Source organism: Capricornis sumatraensis, chromosome 1 (assembly GCF_032405125.1).
Source record: "Capricornis sumatraensis isolate serow.1 chromosome 1, serow.2, whole genome shotgun sequence".
Taxonomy (NCBI): Eukaryota; Metazoa; Chordata; class Mammalia; order Artiodactyla; family Bovidae; genus Capricornis; species Capricornis sumatraensis.
This window is the reverse complement of record NC_091069.1, coordinates 81,272,767-81,292,211: the sequence shown is the minus strand read 5'-3', so window position 1 is coordinate 81,292,211 and position 19,445 is coordinate 81,272,767. Positions and strand designations below refer to the sequence as shown.

General features: G+C 39.4%; 1 protein-coding gene across 2 annotated transcripts in view; it reads left to right on the top strand.

The window, feature by feature from the left end:
- The window catches only part of MTA3 (metastasis associated 1 family member 3), a 143,365-nt gene that overhangs the window by 109,182 nt on the left and 14,738 nt on the right, over window positions 1-19,445 (top strand). For both annotated transcript variants that reach the window (XM_068993871.1, XM_068993790.1), the window contains exon 9: window positions 10,363-10,551. In XM_068993871.1, the coding sequence (XP_068849972.1) occupies window positions 10,363-10,551 (189 nt within the window). The remainder of the gene's footprint in view (window positions 1-10,362; window positions 10,552-19,445) is intronic.

Here is a 19,445-nt window from a genome sequence, read left to right as displayed (position 1 = left end):
ACATCTTTTAGAAGTCTTGAAAGCAGGGAGAAGTTACTGCCTCTTGTTATTTCAAAGGTCATGCCTTCACCTTTAATCCTGTTTGCCCAGTGGTATCTGGGCCTACTACTTTGATGCTAAAATACGAGATCTTAAGGCATTTCTGTAAAAATGAATGGCAGTGGTTTAAAATTAATATTATGTTGATAATAAGAGTTTTGCAGATTGTTTCCAAGAATAATGTGTGAAAGGTTGCTAAGTTGTTTTGTGCCGTTAAATGAAAATGGCTTCATCATTTAATTGAATTTTGAAGATTTGGGTTCTCCTTTTGCTTTCATTGTTCACAGAGCCACAGGTTGGTACCTTTCTCTGTCTGGTGACCAGACCATGGATCTGGAGAGCACAGAGCAGAGCAGGGTTGTGGAGCGGTTGCGCCCTAGGCACCCTGTTCAGGTGTTTTCTCTGCGACTTGTCCTCTGAGGACTACAGTTAGCTTTCAGGGGACACATCTGCTTATCCAGGGCAGTGTATGCCGGTTTATCAAATCACCAGTAATATTTTGGGAGCAGGTAATTGTGCTGCCTGCAGGACTGTTGGATCTAACTTCCTCGTTTTGAGACCTGTTACAAACATAGCTGGGTTGTGAATTTCAAACCCTACTAGTCTAAGCCATATATAATAAGATTTATATTTGTTAAAACATTGACGTCACAGAGGCCTCATAGATTTCACCTTCGTTTCACTAAAATGTTAAATATATTTAGTATAATATGCAGAGAAAGAAAAAAATCAGTTTACAACAATCCCTACATTCACTCTCCTTTCCTCCTGCATTGTGGATGCAAAATTCCTTGAAACAAAGTAAACTAAGAAGTGGTTAGTTAAGTAATAGCTGGTGGACGTTCTAGACTGCTACTTTCTGCTTGTGGCTGGGAGGGCCAAGTGCCACGTGCATTATTAGGCAGCCATTGCTGGAGTAAAGCCTCTGTCTCTGAGAACAGGTATTTGCAGAAGTACCTGGGTTTCTCCTTTGTCTGGACTCTGAGTGCCAGAACATGTGAGAGAGTAGGACTCAAAGCTTTTTCAGTTTTAGGGGCCCTTAGTATTCTTGCCTGGAGAATCCCAGGGACGGGGGAGCCTGGTGGGCTGCCATCCATGGGGTCGCACAGAGTCGGACACTGAAGTGACTTAGCAGTAGCAGAATCTTTTAGAATGGACTGTATTAGAGATAATGGTTAAATAACTTACATAAACCTAGAAACTTAGGTTTCCTGATGCTAAAGTCTGGTTCTGAGAAAGGGTTGACTTAGTAGGGAGAAAATCACATGTTGGAACATCTCTAATTTCTGTATTATTTCTGATCTTTTAAAAATGCAACTTTGATTTTGCTGTCCCTTATCTTATATAAGATAGTGTCTTTATTTACTTTAGTGTCTTTTCATTGCAGTTAGGGTAAAAACCCAGATCCTACAAACAGTCCCCAGGCGTTGGCAGTCACCATTCTACTTTATATCTCTTTGCATTTGATTACTCTAGGTATCTGATGTAAATGGAAGCGTATGTTTGCCCTTTGGTGGCTTGCTCAGCATAACAGTCTTCAAGAGAATTCATCCATGTTGTAGTATCTATCAGCATTTCCTGCCTTTTAAGGCTGAATAACAATCCATTGTGTGTATATATTACATTTTGTTTATCCATTCATCTGTTAGTAGGAACTTGAGTTGCTTCTACCTTTTGACTACTGTGAATAATGCTGCTATGAACATGAGTGTACAAATGAATGTGCTTTTTTTATTCTTTGTTTTTTTTCCCTCTAGACCTATAGCTTTTGGTCCATATAGCCATGTGCAAGTTGTTTAACCTCACTATGTCTGAGCTTCCTCTGAGGTTATAGATTGAGGAGATGAGGGTATGCAGACAATGCCCCTATTATTTGCTGATATATGTATCCAATCATATAGAAGTTGATGGAGCTGCGTTGGCTTGCCAGAGTATACCTTGGGGCTGGGCCCGGTCCCCTGGGTATAGAGCTTGAGGGGCATAGAGCTCACCATGTCATTAACTGTCCAGACTGGGTGGAAGCAACTTGTTTATTGCTATGTCACAAGTCTTTTTGAGCTTCCATCAGTCTTCCAGAAGTGATTGTGTTCAGCAGTTTCTGCATCTTCATTTAAGGTAATATTCACAAATACTGAGCTCATCTGGCTCTTGTAGCCCCGTCTTCACTAGAAGAGAAAGCAGGCGATGCCTCAGTGTCCTCCTTCAGCCTCCAGAAAAGCCTGTCTCTGACTTACCTTGTGGCATCAACTTGAGGATTAAACAGGATAATATTTGTAGATCATTTAGAACAGTGTCTGGCACATTATAAGAGCTCAGTAAATATCAGTTGTTATTGTTGAGCTGATGATGCCAGTGATGCATTGCCTTCTCCCCATCTTTGATGAGTCTCATTTAGTTTCTTCTGATTTTATAGCATTATTGACTGAAAGGGTTTTTTTCATGCCATATTTACTGTCATTGTAGTAGATTATCAAGTTTGAACGTGATCATTAGGCTATGATTAACCATACATTTAACCATTTTAACATAATTGTTGCAAGGAAATCACTTATAAAGATCTTCCTCTTAAAACAAGGTATGCTTTTTACAAAAAAAAATTTTTCCATCAAGAAAAACTTAGAAAAAATAACTTATTTTTCTGATAAGAGAAAGTTTATTTAACCAACAATAGTTTTATCCCTCAGATACTCTGTTAAAATGCCAGCTGTTGACCATGCACTTCACTGTTTGTGATTCCTGTTCACATCAGACACTTCATTTAGGGCTTTGAGGGTACTGGGAATTGAGATCAGTTTGGAAAGCACAGTCATTACATCATTTAAAGAAATTGTACTCAGTACAATATATAAATCTAGTGAACATTTTAGGCATCAACTTACATTAAAAAATCTAGTCTTCACAATGAACATAAAATTGATTAAATGAGAATTCGTATAATTTTTAAAACTCATTTTGCTAAAACTTATGAGTACTTCTGAGTATCCATGTATCCGAGACTAAAATTAGAATTTGAACCAATGGATTGCCACTGCAGTGAGACAAAGCATGAAATTTCCCTTCCTTCTAAGTACAGCATTAAGGCAGTACTTTACTACATTAAACACATTTTCTTTTTGTCTGATGATCTAATGCAGGTAAGAATTTTAAGATTATATAAAACGACCTTAGTTCAGTTCAGTTCAGTCGCTCAGTCGTGTCCGACTCTTTGCGACCCCATGAATCGCAGCACGCCAGGCCTCCCTGTCCATCACCATCTCCCGGATTTCACCTAGACTCAGGTCCATGGAGTCCATGATGCCATCCAGCCATCTCATCCTCTGTCGTCCCCTTCTCCTCCTGCCCCCAATCCCTCCCAGCATCAGAGTCTTTTCCAATGAGTCAAATCTTCACATGAGGTAGCCAAAGTACTGGAGTTGCAGCATCATTCCCTCCAAAGAAACCCCAGGGTTGATCTCCTTCAGAATGGACTGGTTGGATCTCCTTGCAGTCCAAGGGACTCTCAAGAGTCTTCTCCAACACCACAGTTCAAAAGTATCCAAATGACCTTAGAGACACTGCCAACTGTCTTGGGGGCAATTGCGTCCTTGTGTTAAGCATCTGTTTATCCATCTCTTTTTTTCTTTTAAATTTGAGCTTAAATTTGTTTTTACTTTTTGTTTTCAGTGTATGTTGCCTTTTACTTGACTTTTCCTCCCATGCATTTTACACTAATATAAGAAACATTAGAAAATCACCGCACAATTGAGCTATGGGGAAATATAGTGAAAATTGGTTTGACTTCTTTGTTGAGGGTTCATGGTAAAGAGATTTTAATTTATAAGTTTGTGTTAATGGAGGCTTGCTGTTACATTTCTTAAAACTTTATTTTTGTATTTTGAGATAATGTAAAAATAGCACTAAGACTTCCTGTCCTCCCCTCACCCTGATTCCCCAATATTAACATTTACCATGTTTCCTTTATCTTTCTTTCTCTATATTCATATGATTATTTCTGAACTGTTTGAGAGTAAGTTTGGGCTTCCCTTGTAGCTCAGTCAGTAAAGAATCTACCTCCAGTGCAGGAGACCCAGGTTTGATCCCTGGGTTGGGAAGATCCCCTGGAGAAGGAAATGGCAACCCACTCCAGTATCCTTGCCTAGAAAATCTCATGGACAGAGGGAGCCTGGTGGGCTGCAGTCCATGGGGTCGCGAAGAGTTAGGCACGACTGAGCAACTAACACTTACTTACTTACAGAATAGATGTACCTTTATTTCAAAGTATTTGAGGAGGTATTTCCTGAAAGAACAAGGATTGTTTCTCACTTAACCACAGTACAGTTTTCAGACTCAGGAAATGAACATTGTTATAATACGGTTATCTAATCTAAAGGCTTTAGTCAGATTTGCTAGTTGTCTCAGTAATGTCAGGAGAAAAAAATTTTCTTTCTCATCCAAGATTTACTTGAGAATCACTTACTGCATTTAGTTGTCTTATCTCCTTAATTACCTTCAATCCTGAGCAGTTCTTCACTCTTTTTGTCTTTTGCGACCATGGCACTTTGAAGAGTATAGGCCATTTACTTTGTAGAATATCCCTCGATTTGGGATATGGTTATAATTTGATTAATAACTAGAGTAAGTTTTTAATTCTGTCCAAGTCCTTTGGTCAGTTACATCAGGAGATTTTCCATTTTTCCTTAGGTTTTCAAATTTAGCAACATAATCTTTCATAGTAATTTTGTTTTTGGCCATGCTGTGCAGCTTGTGGGGTCTTAGTTCCCTGACCAGAAATTAAGCCATGCCCTCTGCAGTGAAAGCCTGGAATCCTAATCACTGGGCCACATGGGAATATTCCTGTTATTGTTATGTGTCACATTTCTTATTTTTTTCCTTGATAGTTTTGCCAGAAAATGCTCTTTTTCTTGTCTAAAAGAATGAGATTTTAGGTTAGTTGATTTTCTTTATTGTATATTTGTTTTCTATTTATTATTTTCTTCCTTCTTTTCATTGGCTTTACCCTGATATTCCTATACCAACTTTACAAGACCAGTTTTTAGCTCATTAACATCATTTATCTAGTTTTCTGTTATTAGCAATTAGGATTATAAATGTCCCTCTATATCTCATATTTTAATATATAGTACTTTCATTATCACTTGGTTCTAAGTATTTCCTAATTTACTTTGTACTTTTGCAGTTGATTGGGAGTTAATGTCCAAGGAAATGAAGTTCATAAATCTATCTTAATTGCTTTAGGGCTTCTGATCAGAGAACATGTATGATACCAATTATTTTAACATATTGTAATTCTCACAAATACATGGAATATCCAATGGTTTTGCTCCCTCAGAGGTGAAAGTGGTCTTGCTCATTTTCACCTTAGCGTAGTACGAAGCTGACTGGTCTATTCTCTTTTGTAGCAGTTTAGAAAATGCCCTCCAGGTGAAAGCTCAGATCTGTGTGGAAGCTCACCTCTCATGCCTCCTCCTTCTGAATTATCTTAGGTGTCCCCACACAGTTGTATCCGGTGTTTGTCTGGTTTGTGTCTAGAATCAGAGCCGGGGGAAGACCCCACAGTTATGCTCAAAGTGAGATTGGAAGTGACATTAGGGCCGTGGAGTTTCAATCACCTGCCACTCCTAGAGCTTTCTCTTGCTAATAATGAAAGTATGAGTTCACAGAAGAACATGTCTCTGGGTGTCTTATAGATTGATATGAGTGAATGACAACCAGGTTCCCACAAATCTGATTATGAATGAAGGCTTTTCCTTTGAGGGCTGTGCACTGAAGCAAAAGTTAATTGGATGGCATACTACTTACATATAAAAAATTTTGCCTTGATCATGGTTTGAGGTTTAGTCATGAGAATTTCTGTTTCTACTTGAAAAAAAACATATGCTCATTAATTTTAAAATAGACTTGATAGTCTGAATGGTCTATATTGTGCTAGAGTTATACATATAAAATTTTTGTAAAACTCTTAACAAATCAGTAGTTAGTGCTGAATATATATGGGTATCATTTTGTCATTGCCAAAATGTTACATGTTGGGTACCTGGGAAACAGATTCTGCGATGAGATTTGAATGCTGGAAATGCTTAGGGAGCACTGTTGGGATCTACATCTGTGGAAGAGAAAGGAGGGAGGCAAAACTGAACAGAGGGAGAAGGTGGGCTCTGATGCTGTGTGAATGAAGGCCTCACCCTGTACACTCCTGCGTCACTGGATGCAGGCTGCCCTGGGAGATGGGGGAGATGAATCTTGCTTAAATTGAGATCATTCCAAAGAGGAGCAGCAGCTGTAGGCTGTTGGCTCTGCTCACAGTGCTGGTAGCACTGGGTGAATAAGCTCCTAATTCCCCAAAGGGAAAAACATGGGTTAAACTGCCCAGAATTTCATTGCTTTATAAACAACAAGCACTAATATCTTGTGCACCCCTCTACAGATTACCTCGGGTTCTGCTGAACTATACTGGGCTGATTCAGATGTGAAGCTGTAGGTTGGGTCCTGCTGTGCATCTCTCTCCTCTTCTGTTGGCAAATACCAGTAGCACAAGTCTAAATGCACAAACTCATGTCAAGGCTCTGTTATGTCGCGCAGCGTAACATCCAGTTGGCCACACAAGTCACAGTGCTAGGCCCAGCCTCAACGGAGTGGAAGAATACACTCCCTTGGAGGCTCACAGAGGGAGTGAATATTTGCTGATCAATAGTCCGGTTTACCAAAATGGAATTCTCTTTGATGAACAAAAGATGAGAATTCCACTGCCAAGATTTCATTGTCAGTCTTTATCCTAAAATAGTTCTGTTTGTCATGTCCATCTGTTTTGAATGAGATGAAATGTGACAACACCTTCACCACTATTTGGCAGAGAGAAAAGCTTGTGCTGAGCTGTTATGATTTTTAAAATTTAGTTTTGAATGGATTCTGTATCTGTATCTGTGTGTATCTGTACCTCTATTTAGAAGATGGTGTCTTCACAAAGTATTTAGCTTGAGGGAGGATTTTCAGTTTTAAATGCTTTATCTTATTTTCGATTGAGATATACATATAATAAAGTATATTAAGTACACTTAGATGCCGGCTTATAAATTTTTACATGTATGTACATGCATATAACCACCACTGAGATCTAGGTGATGAACAAGGATCCCTTATGCTCCTTCCAAGTCAGTGATCTCCTCTTCTCAGGTAATCATTATTCTGACTTCTCTCACCATAAATTGTTATTTTCCCCAAAATTCACCTAAATGGACTCAGCCAGTATGTTCTCTTACATGCCTAGCTTTGAGTCTTTATCTTAACTGATAAGCAACGGGCTGTTGGTTATATGTCATGCTCTTATGTCTTTTCTCAGCTTATTTCTGTGAGTCTTCACTGGATATTGTCTCCACTGTTTTAGTATATTTTGTGCTTCACTTGGCTTTTTAGGGTTGGATTAAACTATACAAAATTTCATTCTGAAGATGCTTCTGTGTGTGTCAGAAAGATGGCATTAATATGGACTCAACAGATAATATGATCCTCTGGTTTCCTTTGTGATCCTCTCTGGTCATTGATTTTAATGGAATTATTCCTTAGGCATTCCACAATGCCTGTGTCTTATGGGATGTTTATTTTCTTCACATAGTGATCATTAACTGCACTTTCCTCTGGGCTATGGTGTAAATATGGGCTTGGAGGTTTCATAGCTATGGTCAGCCTTAGTCCAACGTATTCTTTCCAGTTGATTTGTGACACAAGGCAGGAGCTAGTCTTCAAAAGCAAAGCTTTGCTTCAGTGTTTAGAGATATAAACACATTGTAAAGAACAGAATTTTTAAAACAACCTGATCACTTGGGATTTGGGTTACTGTTATTTATAGAGGCCAGGAGGTTTTTCATACTTTGAAGCTTTATTAGATACTAGCCCATCATCATTTTAAAAAGTACCTATAAGAAAGGCATTTTCATTCATCTAACATGAACAAAATGACTGAAAATCCATTCATGCTTTGAATGGTTGGTATAATATCAGCTGAGAGAAACTCATTTAATTCAGTGACTTCTGGTTTCAGAGCACCTGTGTGTTATAAATATCACTTGTACCTCCTGAGGAATCTCAGCAACAGTTAATTTGTATAATTATTGATTTTTGAATACCAATAACTTTTTTTTTAGTTATGCACTGTAAATTTTGGAGTTTTAAAAATCGTTTATGGGATATATTATTAACTGAAGAGATCCCTAAATGATATTTGTCTTTACATTTTCATAGATCAGTCATCTAGAAACAATAGTTTTTTATTTTCAAGGATTGTGTAAGAGTGAATTAACAGTGTATGGACAGTTAAATTGCTGAATCTGTCAACTGAAAGGTTATCTAGAAAGGTGCAGCTGAGTTGATTTTGAAGTTTGCAGAACTCAAGTGAAGAATCAAGATCAGTTCCAATATTTCTGTAACCCCTGCTGCAGAAGAATGAGAAGAGAAGAAATTCGCTTGCAGGTTGAAGTTACTATTCTGTGACTGTGACAGAGCAAAAGGCCACACATGGTCAGTGTGGTCTCAACTGAGATAATAACTAGGAAATTGATGATGAAATCTCTACGTGTTTTTGTTGTGTAGAATACAGTGATTTGAGGGGAGATGTTAACCCTTGTAAAAGCAGTTAATTACTGTTCCTAATCATGTCCTAAATTCCGCCTGTTCTGTCAACAAATTCATATTCCATACCCTATTCAGCATCTTAATGTTATCACAGTGTTACATATTTTTTAGTCATATTGTAGCCAATTTTTTTCTCTTTAATAGATATCAGCTGCTATTTGAGCTTACTTTATGCTTTTGTACCAGTAGGGAACTGTCTACTGTCCCCTACCAGTTATTTCAGGACCATAGCTAAATTTTAAAAATATCAGTTCAATTCAGTTGCTCAGTCGTGTCTGACTCTTTGCAATCCCATGGACTTCAGCACACCAGGCCTCCCTGTCCATCACCAACTTCCGGAGCCTACTCAAACTCCTGTCCATTGCATCATGATGCCATCCAGCCATCTCATCCTCGGTCGTCCCCCTCTCTTCCTGTCCTCAGTCTCTCCCATCATTAGGGTCTTTTCCAATGAGTCGGTTCTTCGCATCAGGTGGCTAAAGTAAAACATAGATGTGGCTCTATCCCCATTTATAAAATTTTTAGTTAATTATCAGAAGATACTTTGTGTAAAAGGTGTAACACATGGCCTTCACATGTTAGAAAGCTTAAACAGAATTAGCTCCCATTTGGCAAGGATCTGACCACCAACCACATCTGCGCCACACCTACATGCTAATCTAGACACAGAGCTGACTGTCCTGTTCTGAGTTTTCCTCCTACGCATACAAATATGTGTGCATATTGTGAACGGATCTTTTTAAAATAAGCTAGACCCAAGGTACTTTTTGAAAAAAGCTAGTTATATTACCCAAATTTATATTTCCTCCCTTCCTAATTGCTTTTCAGTCACTCACCTTTGGAATATGTATGAAATCCACACTGGCCTAGGTAGCTGTTTCAAGCAAGCCTGGTCATGTGTTTTTGGTCTTACAGAATTTCAACCAAGTAACTATTTTTACGTGGATATGTTATTTTGTTTTGTTTTGTAAAGCCTCTTTCTACAATGCCGGAGATCCAGGTTTGATCCCTGGGTTGGGAAGATCCCCTGAAGAAGAAAATGGCAGCCCACTCCAGGAAAATCTTATGGACGGAGGAGCCTCGTAGGCTACAGTCCATGGGGTTGCAAAGAGTCGGACACGACTGAGCGACTTCACTTTCAGCTTTTGTTTTAACATGGATGTATAATTTTGTCTTAACCATCATTCTCAGCTTCATGGTGTTTTTTCTTCCATCTCTCGTTTCTAGTATATCATTCTCTTAATCCAACCTGAAAATATTTTTTCTCACTCTCTGATACATCCTCTGTATTTTTCCCTTGTTAGAGAAGGCTGTGCCAGCCTTATATGATAGCTGAAGTAACTCTGGCACATTGAACCAAAAGGATGGTGAAACTTACTGGGTTCCCATTTTAATTCCTGGAGGTCCTAGGTCTTCATGGTTAGAAGATCTAGCCATTTGTTGCTCTAAGAAAATACATTAAAAAAAAATACATATCTTAAAAGATACAAATCATCATTTTCTTAAAAGCAGTATGTGATGTCTTAAATAATTGAATAATCTGTTGTTTAAATTTTTCTTAATTATGTTACTTAAAAAATACTAAGTATATTGTTGTTAATTAAGTCCATCATGCATTTTAATATCTCTGTTCTTAAATAATCAAGAAAATTTGCCTTTCTGGCTAATTTCTTCTCTCATTTTCTTTATTTTTTTTAGTTTCATGCTATGGATACATTGTATAGGCACGGCTATGATTTGAGCAGTGCAATTAGTGTCTTAGTACCACTTGGGGGACCTGTTTTATGCAGAGATGAAATGGAAGAATGGTCAGCCTCTGAAGCTAGTTTATTTGAAGAGGCATTGGAAAAATATGGCAAGGACTTCAATGACATACGTCAAGACTTTGTAAGTAGAAAATTGTGAATTAAGTAAAATGTTGGAGTGGGAATAGTTTCTCTCTTAAAAATTTGGTAAACCTTAAACTATTCATTAGCAAGCCTTGCCTGCTCAGTATAGAATGCAGGTCAGGTCAGTATTGTGGAGAGAGAAATTGACATTGGTCCTGAGAAGTAATTGTAAAACCCAGATTCTTGTTATAAATGTCGGCAGTGTGAATGCATTCTCTTCACCTCTCTCTGAGTTCCAGGTTTAATTTATGCACAGCTTTTCTAACCATTTGCACTAGATACTTCTGATCTTTGCTTTTTAAGCTTGTTGTTCTCCTTTAGACTTTGGGTATTTTTCTGGTTATCTTACTAATCATTGAGCCTGAATTTGATACAGACCTCTAATACAGAAACAACCAGTACCAAGCAAAGCAGGAGGATTTGCTTTTTGGGTTTTCAATCTTTATTCTTCCTGATAATGTACATGATCTTAACTTGTGTTTTAAACACTAGGTAATTGTGTCTACTATTGTGTACTTGCTTTGTCTTATGGAATTGCTATTTTTCATTAAGCTTACAGTCTCTTTGAAATGGAGAAATTTCTATTTGTGAAGTTCATAAATAGCTTTCTATAGCAGTCATTTTTTTTAAATTATGAAAATAGACTCTTTATAATAGACCATGAAGTATATAATGTGAGCCAGTATCCTGTCTTTTATGTTGCTACATCTTTTTAAAATTATTCTGAAGGAAAATTTTACTTATCAATATGAGTTGATATATTAAATCCCAAACATGACAATTAAAGCTGTTAGTGTCACTGGCATTTGTTTTGGCAAAACTTCACTCACACCCAGATTGTTATATGTCATGGTTTCAGTTTATAGGGTGTGCAGCTGGTAATTTAAAATGCATTGGTGGCATTTAGCTTCAGATGGCCAGTGTTACTAATGTAATATACAGTTACTACACCACTAAATAGAAACCACAAAAACAGAACCCCCTAAAGAACAAAGTCTGCAGATCTGACGGAGTAGTAGAAGATGAGGAGCACTGAAGTGAAGCTGATTTTCCCTGTGTTGGCTGTGACGTGCTCATTTTATGTCCTGGTAATCATTCTGAACTCAGTTCAGTTCAACAGATGTGTGTTGAGTACCTGCAACACACTAGGCGTGCTCAGAAATGCAATGTGGACCTTACCTCAGAGAATGATTTGCAGTCGTGATCAAGAGATTGAAAGATAAGCCCTCAAGTAAAATATAGTGTAATCATTTCTTCCAGCTGTAAGGACAAGTATTGTGGAAGTGGTGGGAAGGGAGCTATCGGTTGTGCCAGTCAACTCAGGAGCCTCTTCAGGGAGTTACCGGCATTTCAGCTGGACCCCTGATGTGTAAAAGGAGAGAATAGCAGATTGACAGGTGTACACTGAGGTGTGAAACTTGTAGACAGGCCTCCTGGGCACTTAATACAGGACTAGGAAATAACGCCCAACAGCAGCTTAATGAAACACACTTGGACATAGAAGCTGGCATTCATAGGTAAAATAATGGTGTGAAAATGAGCATAACAGCAATAATGCTGTTAGATGGGTTTTTGTGACCTTCATGACCTAATAAAATTCTTGTAAATTTGTTGCATTATATGTATTAGTTTTTCTGAAGGTAGGTAGAATGGTTGTCAATGAGCCAATCCACATTAGGATCGTTGTATTTTGAAGATCGGAATTAGCCACCAGTGTCAAAAACCTTGGGTTTCCCAGATGACTCAGTGGTAAAAGAACCTGCTGCAGTGCAGGAGATGTGGGTTCCATCTCTGGGTTAGGAAGATTCACCAGAGGACGGCATGGCAACACACTCCAGTATTCTTGGCCTGGAAAGTCCTATGGACAGAAGAGCCAGAGGGCAGCGGTCCATGGAGTCGCAAAAAGTTGGATACGATCAAGCAACTGAGCATGTCAAAAACCTAAAAGAAGATAGACCATCAGGAGCCTAACTGTTCAAAGAGTTTTTGTTTAGTGTAGTTTTGAATAGTTTTTTGTAGTTTTGGGTGTTTGCTTTTAATCATTGTAGCTTTTGCCTTATCTTTTTGTTGAAATATAGTTGATTTACAATTTTACTTTCTGTTATTATATATATATATATATATGTATACATACACATTTAAAAATATCTTTTCCCCTTATGGTTTATCACAGGATATTTTGAATATAATTGCCTGTGCTATACAATAGAACCTTGTTTATCCATTCTGTATATAATAGTTTGGAGTTGTTAATCCCATCTTGAGTGTTGTTAACATATCTCTCCCCTCCACCACCCTATACTTGAAATATATAAACTTAATATATGACAAGCCTCCAGGTACCATCATCATCGGTGAAAAGCAAGTATGTGAAAAGGTGTTCACCATCACTAATTATCAGAGCAGTACAAATCAAAACCACAACGAGATGTTGCCTCATATCTGTTGCTGCTGCTGCTGCTGCTGCTAAGTCACTTCAGTCGTGTCCGACTCTGTGCGACCCCAAAGACGGCAGCCCACCAGGCTCCCCTGTCCCTGGGATTCTCTAGGCAAGAACACTGGAGTGGGTTACCATTTCCTTCTCCAGTGCATGAAAGTGAAAAGTGAAGTAGCTCAGTTGTGTCCAACTCTTAGCAACCAACGTGGACTGCAGCCCTCCAGGCTCCTCCGTCCATGGGATTTTCCAGGCAAGAGTACTGGAGTGGAGTGACATTGCCTTCTCCGTCATATCTGTTACCTATTATTTTTTTTAAATGAGAGATGACAGATGCTGGTTGGGATTTGGAGATGTGTTGGCATGAATTCTTCTTTAAATGTTTGGTGAAGTCATCTGGTTCTGGGCATTTCTTTGTTGGAAGATTTTTGATTACTGATGCAGTCTTCTGTTCACATTTTCTATTTCTTCATGATTCAGTCTGGATTGTATATTTCTAGGAATTTATTCATTTTTTCCTAGATTATACAATTTGGTGAGGTGTAATTGTTCATAGCAGTCACTTAGGATCCTTTTGTTTCTGGATGTCATTTGTAAGGGCTTTCACTTCTGATTCTGTTTATTTCAATCTTCTCTTTGCTTTTTCTTAGTCTAGCCACTGGTTTGTAGATTTTGTTTTATTTTTTACTTTTTTTTTTTTTCCCAAAAAACCAGCTCTTAGTTTATAGATTTTCTGTTGTTTCTTTGTTTCTTCTTCATTTATTTCTGATGTGATCTGTTTTTTCTGATAATTGGAATAAATTCCTTTTCATTCTTTTTGTTTGTTTGTTTTTTAATCTTTTCCTCCTCTGACTGGATTATTTCTAATGACCTGTCTTTGAGTTCACAGATTCTTGATCAGGTCTGTTGTTGATGATCGTCATTGTGTTTTTCATTTAATTCATTGTATTCTTCAGCTTTAGAATTTGTTCGGCTTTTCTCAAATGATTTCTTTCTGTTGAACTTCTTGTTTTGTTTCTACATTGTTTTCCTAATTTTCTTGAATTTTCTATCTGTATTTTTCTTACAGCTCACTCAACTGCTTTAAAACAGTTCTTCTAAATTCTTGCGCATGGAATCCTAGATCTCTGTTTCTTTGGGGTTAGTTTCTTAGAAAATTACCGTTCCTTTGGGGGTGTCATGTTTGTTTTCATGTTTCTTGCAGCTTTGTGTCAATGTCTGTGCATTGGACTGAGCGGAGACAGCAGACTTTGCAGACTAGCTTTCGTGGGCAGTGGGTGCAAGGGCACCAGTGAGTGGTGTGCATCAGTTCCAGCTCCTGGGAAGAAGGCCCACTGGTGTAGTACACATTCCGCCCCGTGAGCTGAAGTCAGAAGACTGCAGGTGTCAGTGTCAGTAAAGGTTGCAGCAGCCAAGAGTGAAGGTGTCTGCAGCAGCAGAGAGGGCTGTTGGGGACCTCCTGATCTCTCTTTCTCCCACAGTGCTTGTCATGGGCAAGGGGCTCCCTCTTGGTGCTGAGTCTGTCTTTGGAGTGCCTCCGTGGTGGCAGTGATGTCTGAGGTGGGGGCATGTTTGGATCACTGAAGCTGGGGGTGGAGTGTCTGTGCTCACAAAGTGACTGAAGCATGTGTTCTGGTGCATGGGATGTGAGCTCATGTGGAGGAGCCGGGGGTCTGGGGTATTCATGTCTCCTGGGAGGGGTGCAATAACGTCTCCTTCTCTAGGAGGCTAGCAGCAGCGGTGCTGTTGGTGGCAGAAGCTGCCAGCTTTCTCTGCAGAGGAGGCTGCTGAGGTTCACTCCAGCAAACACTACAGAATCTTCTAATGTGCAAGCTGCGCATATTCCACACTGCTGAGGGGCTGCTGAGTCCTCAGTGACCAGGGCTGTCAGTCTTCTCTGCAGAGCAGGCTGCTGGTGACCGCAGTGGTGTCCGCCGTGTGGCTTACGCCGACGTCCTCCACCCTTCATTGTTCTTCACCATTTCCAGATGTCTCAGCTGAAGTCCATCTCCTCAGTGATCCTTCCTGTGCAGTTATCCTCCACTTGTGGCTACACTGTGTTGTTGCAGGTTCTTATTTGACTCTTGTATTCTCTTAGGGCAAGTTCCACTTGTTGCTAACTGTGTAATTATTGGATCAAGACTGGTACATCCTCCTCTCTCTTGCCGGCATCTCTCTCTCCCTGTCCATTTTTCTAGTTTGTTGTCATAAAGGTGTTCATAATTTTATTATACTTTTAAGTTCTGTGGGATAGAGTTGTTATGATGTCCCCTGTCAGATTGCTGATACTGGTAATTTAGCTCTTCTTTTTCCATCTTTTAGTTTGGCCAGGGAGGTTACCAATTTTATTGATCGTTACAAAGAACCAGTTTTTGATTTGATTGATTTTTTTTGTTTTCTGTTCCATTGATTTCTGCTTTTCTGTTCATTATTTCTTTCCTTCAGCTTGCTCTGGGCTTATGTTCTTAGTGTTTTCCTAGGGTTTTTTTTTTTTTTTTTTTGGTACGCTTGGAGTTTAGATCATTACTTTGAAACTTTTCTTCTAATGTAATCATTTATTTAGTAGTATACTTTAGGCTGACAGTGAATTCAGGTTTGACCGAGAATTGACTTCCGCTTTGTTTGAAAAACTTTACTGTCCCTTTTGAAAAGATATTAAATTTTTTTTCTCTCTAACTATTCTGGAGATGTCTCTCTATCTGGCTTACATAGCATCTGATGAGAAGTTCCTGTGTATGTAAAATGTTTCTTTTTCCTTGTGCGGAAGACTGTCTCTTCACTTTGGGTCCCTAGCAGGCTTTGCTGCTGCACTGTGCCCTTGGCAGGCTTTTCCGTATACTTGCTGTCCTTGTAGCTCACTGAGTTTCCTAGAGCTGAGCTTTGCTGTCTCTGTTAGTTTGTATAGTTTGTATTGATCTGTCTTCTAGTACACTAATTCTTTTTCTTGGCTATGTCCAGTATACTGGTGAACTTGTTAAAGGAATTCTTCACGTACGCTGCCATATATTCCTAACATTCACATTTTGTTTTTATGCTTTTTGTCTTTGCATAAATTCCCTATCTATTCGTGTATTGTCTACCTTTTCAACCAGATCCTTTAGTATATTAATATAGTCTCTTATTGGCTAGGCTTGGATTTCCTTACTATTTGGCTGCCTTCAGTGTACTGCTGTCGTGCAAGGCCTAATATTTCATGTACCGTCTTTGAACTCCACAGGACCCCAAAAGCTTAACTGGATTTCCCCTTTCTTGCCAGATATGTCCCCCACCCAGCAGGAAAGGGTGAGGGCCATATGGCTCGTGCACCTCATATGGCTAATGGACCTAGCACCCCACCCCCAGCCTTCAACCTAATGGGCTTCATTTCCCTGCCAGCAGGCAGAGTCATTGACACAAGCCAATCACATCCTTGTGTGGGAGCCTTCTTCCGGAACCAGGAATATCTCACCCTCTTGTGGCACCGCATTCCACAGCCTTGCTGGACTCTCCAGTCCCAGTCCCCTTCATCTTGTAGTGTCCTCTTCCCCTGGGCTGTGAGTGTAAGTGACTGCTGTCCGCCTTTTGGTCTCTGGTGTCACGTTTGTATGTCTGGCCACCTTCCACTGTTAGAGGGTTAGGTCTCTCCCTCACTAGAAGGGTGAATGGGGGTGAACTGAACACCCACAGACTTCAAAGTGTTACCTGTGCTTAATGTGGGGCCTGGGCTTCCTGGGTGGCGCTAGTGGTAAAGAACCCGCCTGCCAGTGCAGGAGACATAAGAGACGTGGGTTTGATCCCTGGGTCAGGAGGATCCCCTGGAGGAAGAAATGGCAACCCACGCCAGTACTCTTGCCTGGAGAATCCCAGGGACTGAGGAGTCTGGCAGGCTACAGTTCATGGGGTCATAAAGAGTTGCACACAACCGAGGCAGCTTAGTAGTGTGGGGCCTGGAAAGCAGAGAGTTTTTTGTTTTTCAGTGTGCCTGTTCCATCCTTGGCAGGCCTTGCGCTGTGAAGCCTTTCTCTGCCCTTTTGCCCTTCCCCCTGTGGTAGGGTGGTGGTGGTGGCCCATGGAGAGGGCTCGGGGTTTCTTCGCTGTCCTGTTCCTGCCCAGTCCTGTGCCCGTGTTTCAGTGGTGGTGCTCCCACAACAGTTGTGCTCTTTCTCCAGCTCCCTTGTGGAGACCAGTCTCTGCCTTGGGCAGCCTTTTGTTAGCAGGGGTTCTTGGATGTGAGCAGATTTCCAGTCTCCCTCCACTGGCCGGTACATGTTGCCTGGGACTGGGGGGCGGGTCTAGTCCATCTCCAGTGGCAGATGCTCTGCTTTGTATGAGTGCAGGATCTGGGAAGCAAGGGGCTGTCTTGGCCAGCGGCAGCAGGTCGCCGCTGTGTACACCCACACCACCGCCGCGGGCAGCTGGCTTGTCCTGTCCCAGTTCTTTCTGCCAAATATCTGATGGAGAAAGGGGGTGTGTCAGTTCCCTCTGCGCTGTTATATTTAGCTTCATCTTAGAACGTTTGATAAATTGTATGTTCAGTTTCATTTCTTCATTTTCCCTTATGGTTTCCTTTTTGATTCATGGGTTATTTAGAAGTAAGTTCCACATACTTGTAGGGTTTTTCCCCCCGTATATATTTTTGGTTGTGAATTCCAGTTTAATTCTGTTGTTTTCAGAAAGCATACTTTGTTAAACACACACACAAACTTTACAGTTTGAAGATTTGATTAACTCTGCCTTAGTATATGGTATGTTTGTAGTGTGTAGTATATGGTGTAGTATATACTGTATATGGTGACTGCACCATGTGCTGTTGAAAAGAATAGGTATTTTGCTGTTAGGTATAATATTCTGTAAATGTTACTTGGGCCAGGCTTATGAATAGTGTTGTTCAAGTCTTCTGGAGAGTTCTATTACTTGTTGAGAGCAGTATTAAAAGTCTGTAGATAGAGTTGTAGATTTTTCTAATTTTCTTTTTTTTTTAATCATTTATTTTAATTGGAGGCTAGTTACTCTACAGTATTGTAGTGTTTTTTGCCATGCATTGACATGAATTGTATTAGGTTTTTGCTTTAAATATGTTGACTCTCTGTTGTTACGCACATACACTTTTAGGATTGTTATGTTCTCGCGATGAATCGACCTTTTACTGTTTACATTATGCTTCTTTATCCCTGGGATAATATTCCTTGTGGCAAACTCTGATTTTTCTCCTATTAATATAACCATTCCAGCTTTGTTGTTTACATGATATATTTTGTTTCCATCCGTTTTACTTTTATGTCCAAAGTGGGCTTTTTGTACACATAATAAGTTGAATCTTTTTTTCTCCCCCCAACCAATCTAACAATCTCTGCCTTTTACTTCAAGTGTTTAGACTGCTTGCCTTTAATATAATTGTTAACAATATAATTAACTGTTTAACTCCATCATTTTATCGTGTTTTCCATTTGTCCCCTTGTTCTTTTCCTTTTTTTTTAATAATTTTTTTATGACTCCCATTTTATCTCTCCTAGTGCCTTACACTTTTTTTTAGTGGTTTACAATATATATCTTTAATGTACCACAGTTTACCTTCAAATAAATACTTAGATTACATAGATTGGAAGAACCATGAAACAGTACATGTCCAGTTCCTCTTTCCCATTCTTTTGCTTTCGTTACCATACACTTTATTCCATGTTCTGAGTTCCACAGTGAATTATTACTGTTTCTTGCTTTAGGCAATCAGTGATTTTTTTAAAAGTGATTAATCCCCACAATATTTATTTACTTACTGTTACTTACATTTTTTAAATTCACCGTTTCTGCCCCTCCTCGTTTCTTTGTGTGATTCAAATTTCCACCGCCACCAGTGGGGGGCTTCTCAGGTTTCCTGCTCTGGCTAGTTCTTTCTCATGAACAGCTTATGGAGATCTGTGGCAAGTGTGTCTGAATTCCCCTTCCACAGATACTAAGTGGTTGTTCTAGCCCTCTATTGACCTTTAGTAGTTTGATAAGTTTTTTCTTGTTCTTAACCTTTATTTTTGCTCATCACTTGTTTCTTTTATGCGCTGCCAAAGTAAAAATATTTACTGAGTCCTATCTCTCTTCACAGTGGCTTGGGAATCTACCTTAGTTCAGCTGATTGTCTTGTCATAGCTCTCTGATGGTCTAAAGAGTTGGTATGGTTTTGAAAAAATTTTTTGTTTTTTCCCTCATCTTTAGAGTGGGGATGACATTCTCTTGTGGATTTCTACATCCTAAACAGGACCTGAAATATGCAGAGGAACTGAAAAATCTAAAGTGCAAAGTAGCAAAGTCCATCCCCCTTCATACAGTGGAGTCCTTTGCCATAGAAACTCTTTTCATTGAAGGGTATTTACTGGCTATTGTATCATTTAATCTTCAGTTGCAGATAAGAAAATTATAAGAGCTGTTTTAAACTGAATGGTGTTTAATTTTAGAAATCAGGTATTTAAAATCATTGATAGAATTGGAGA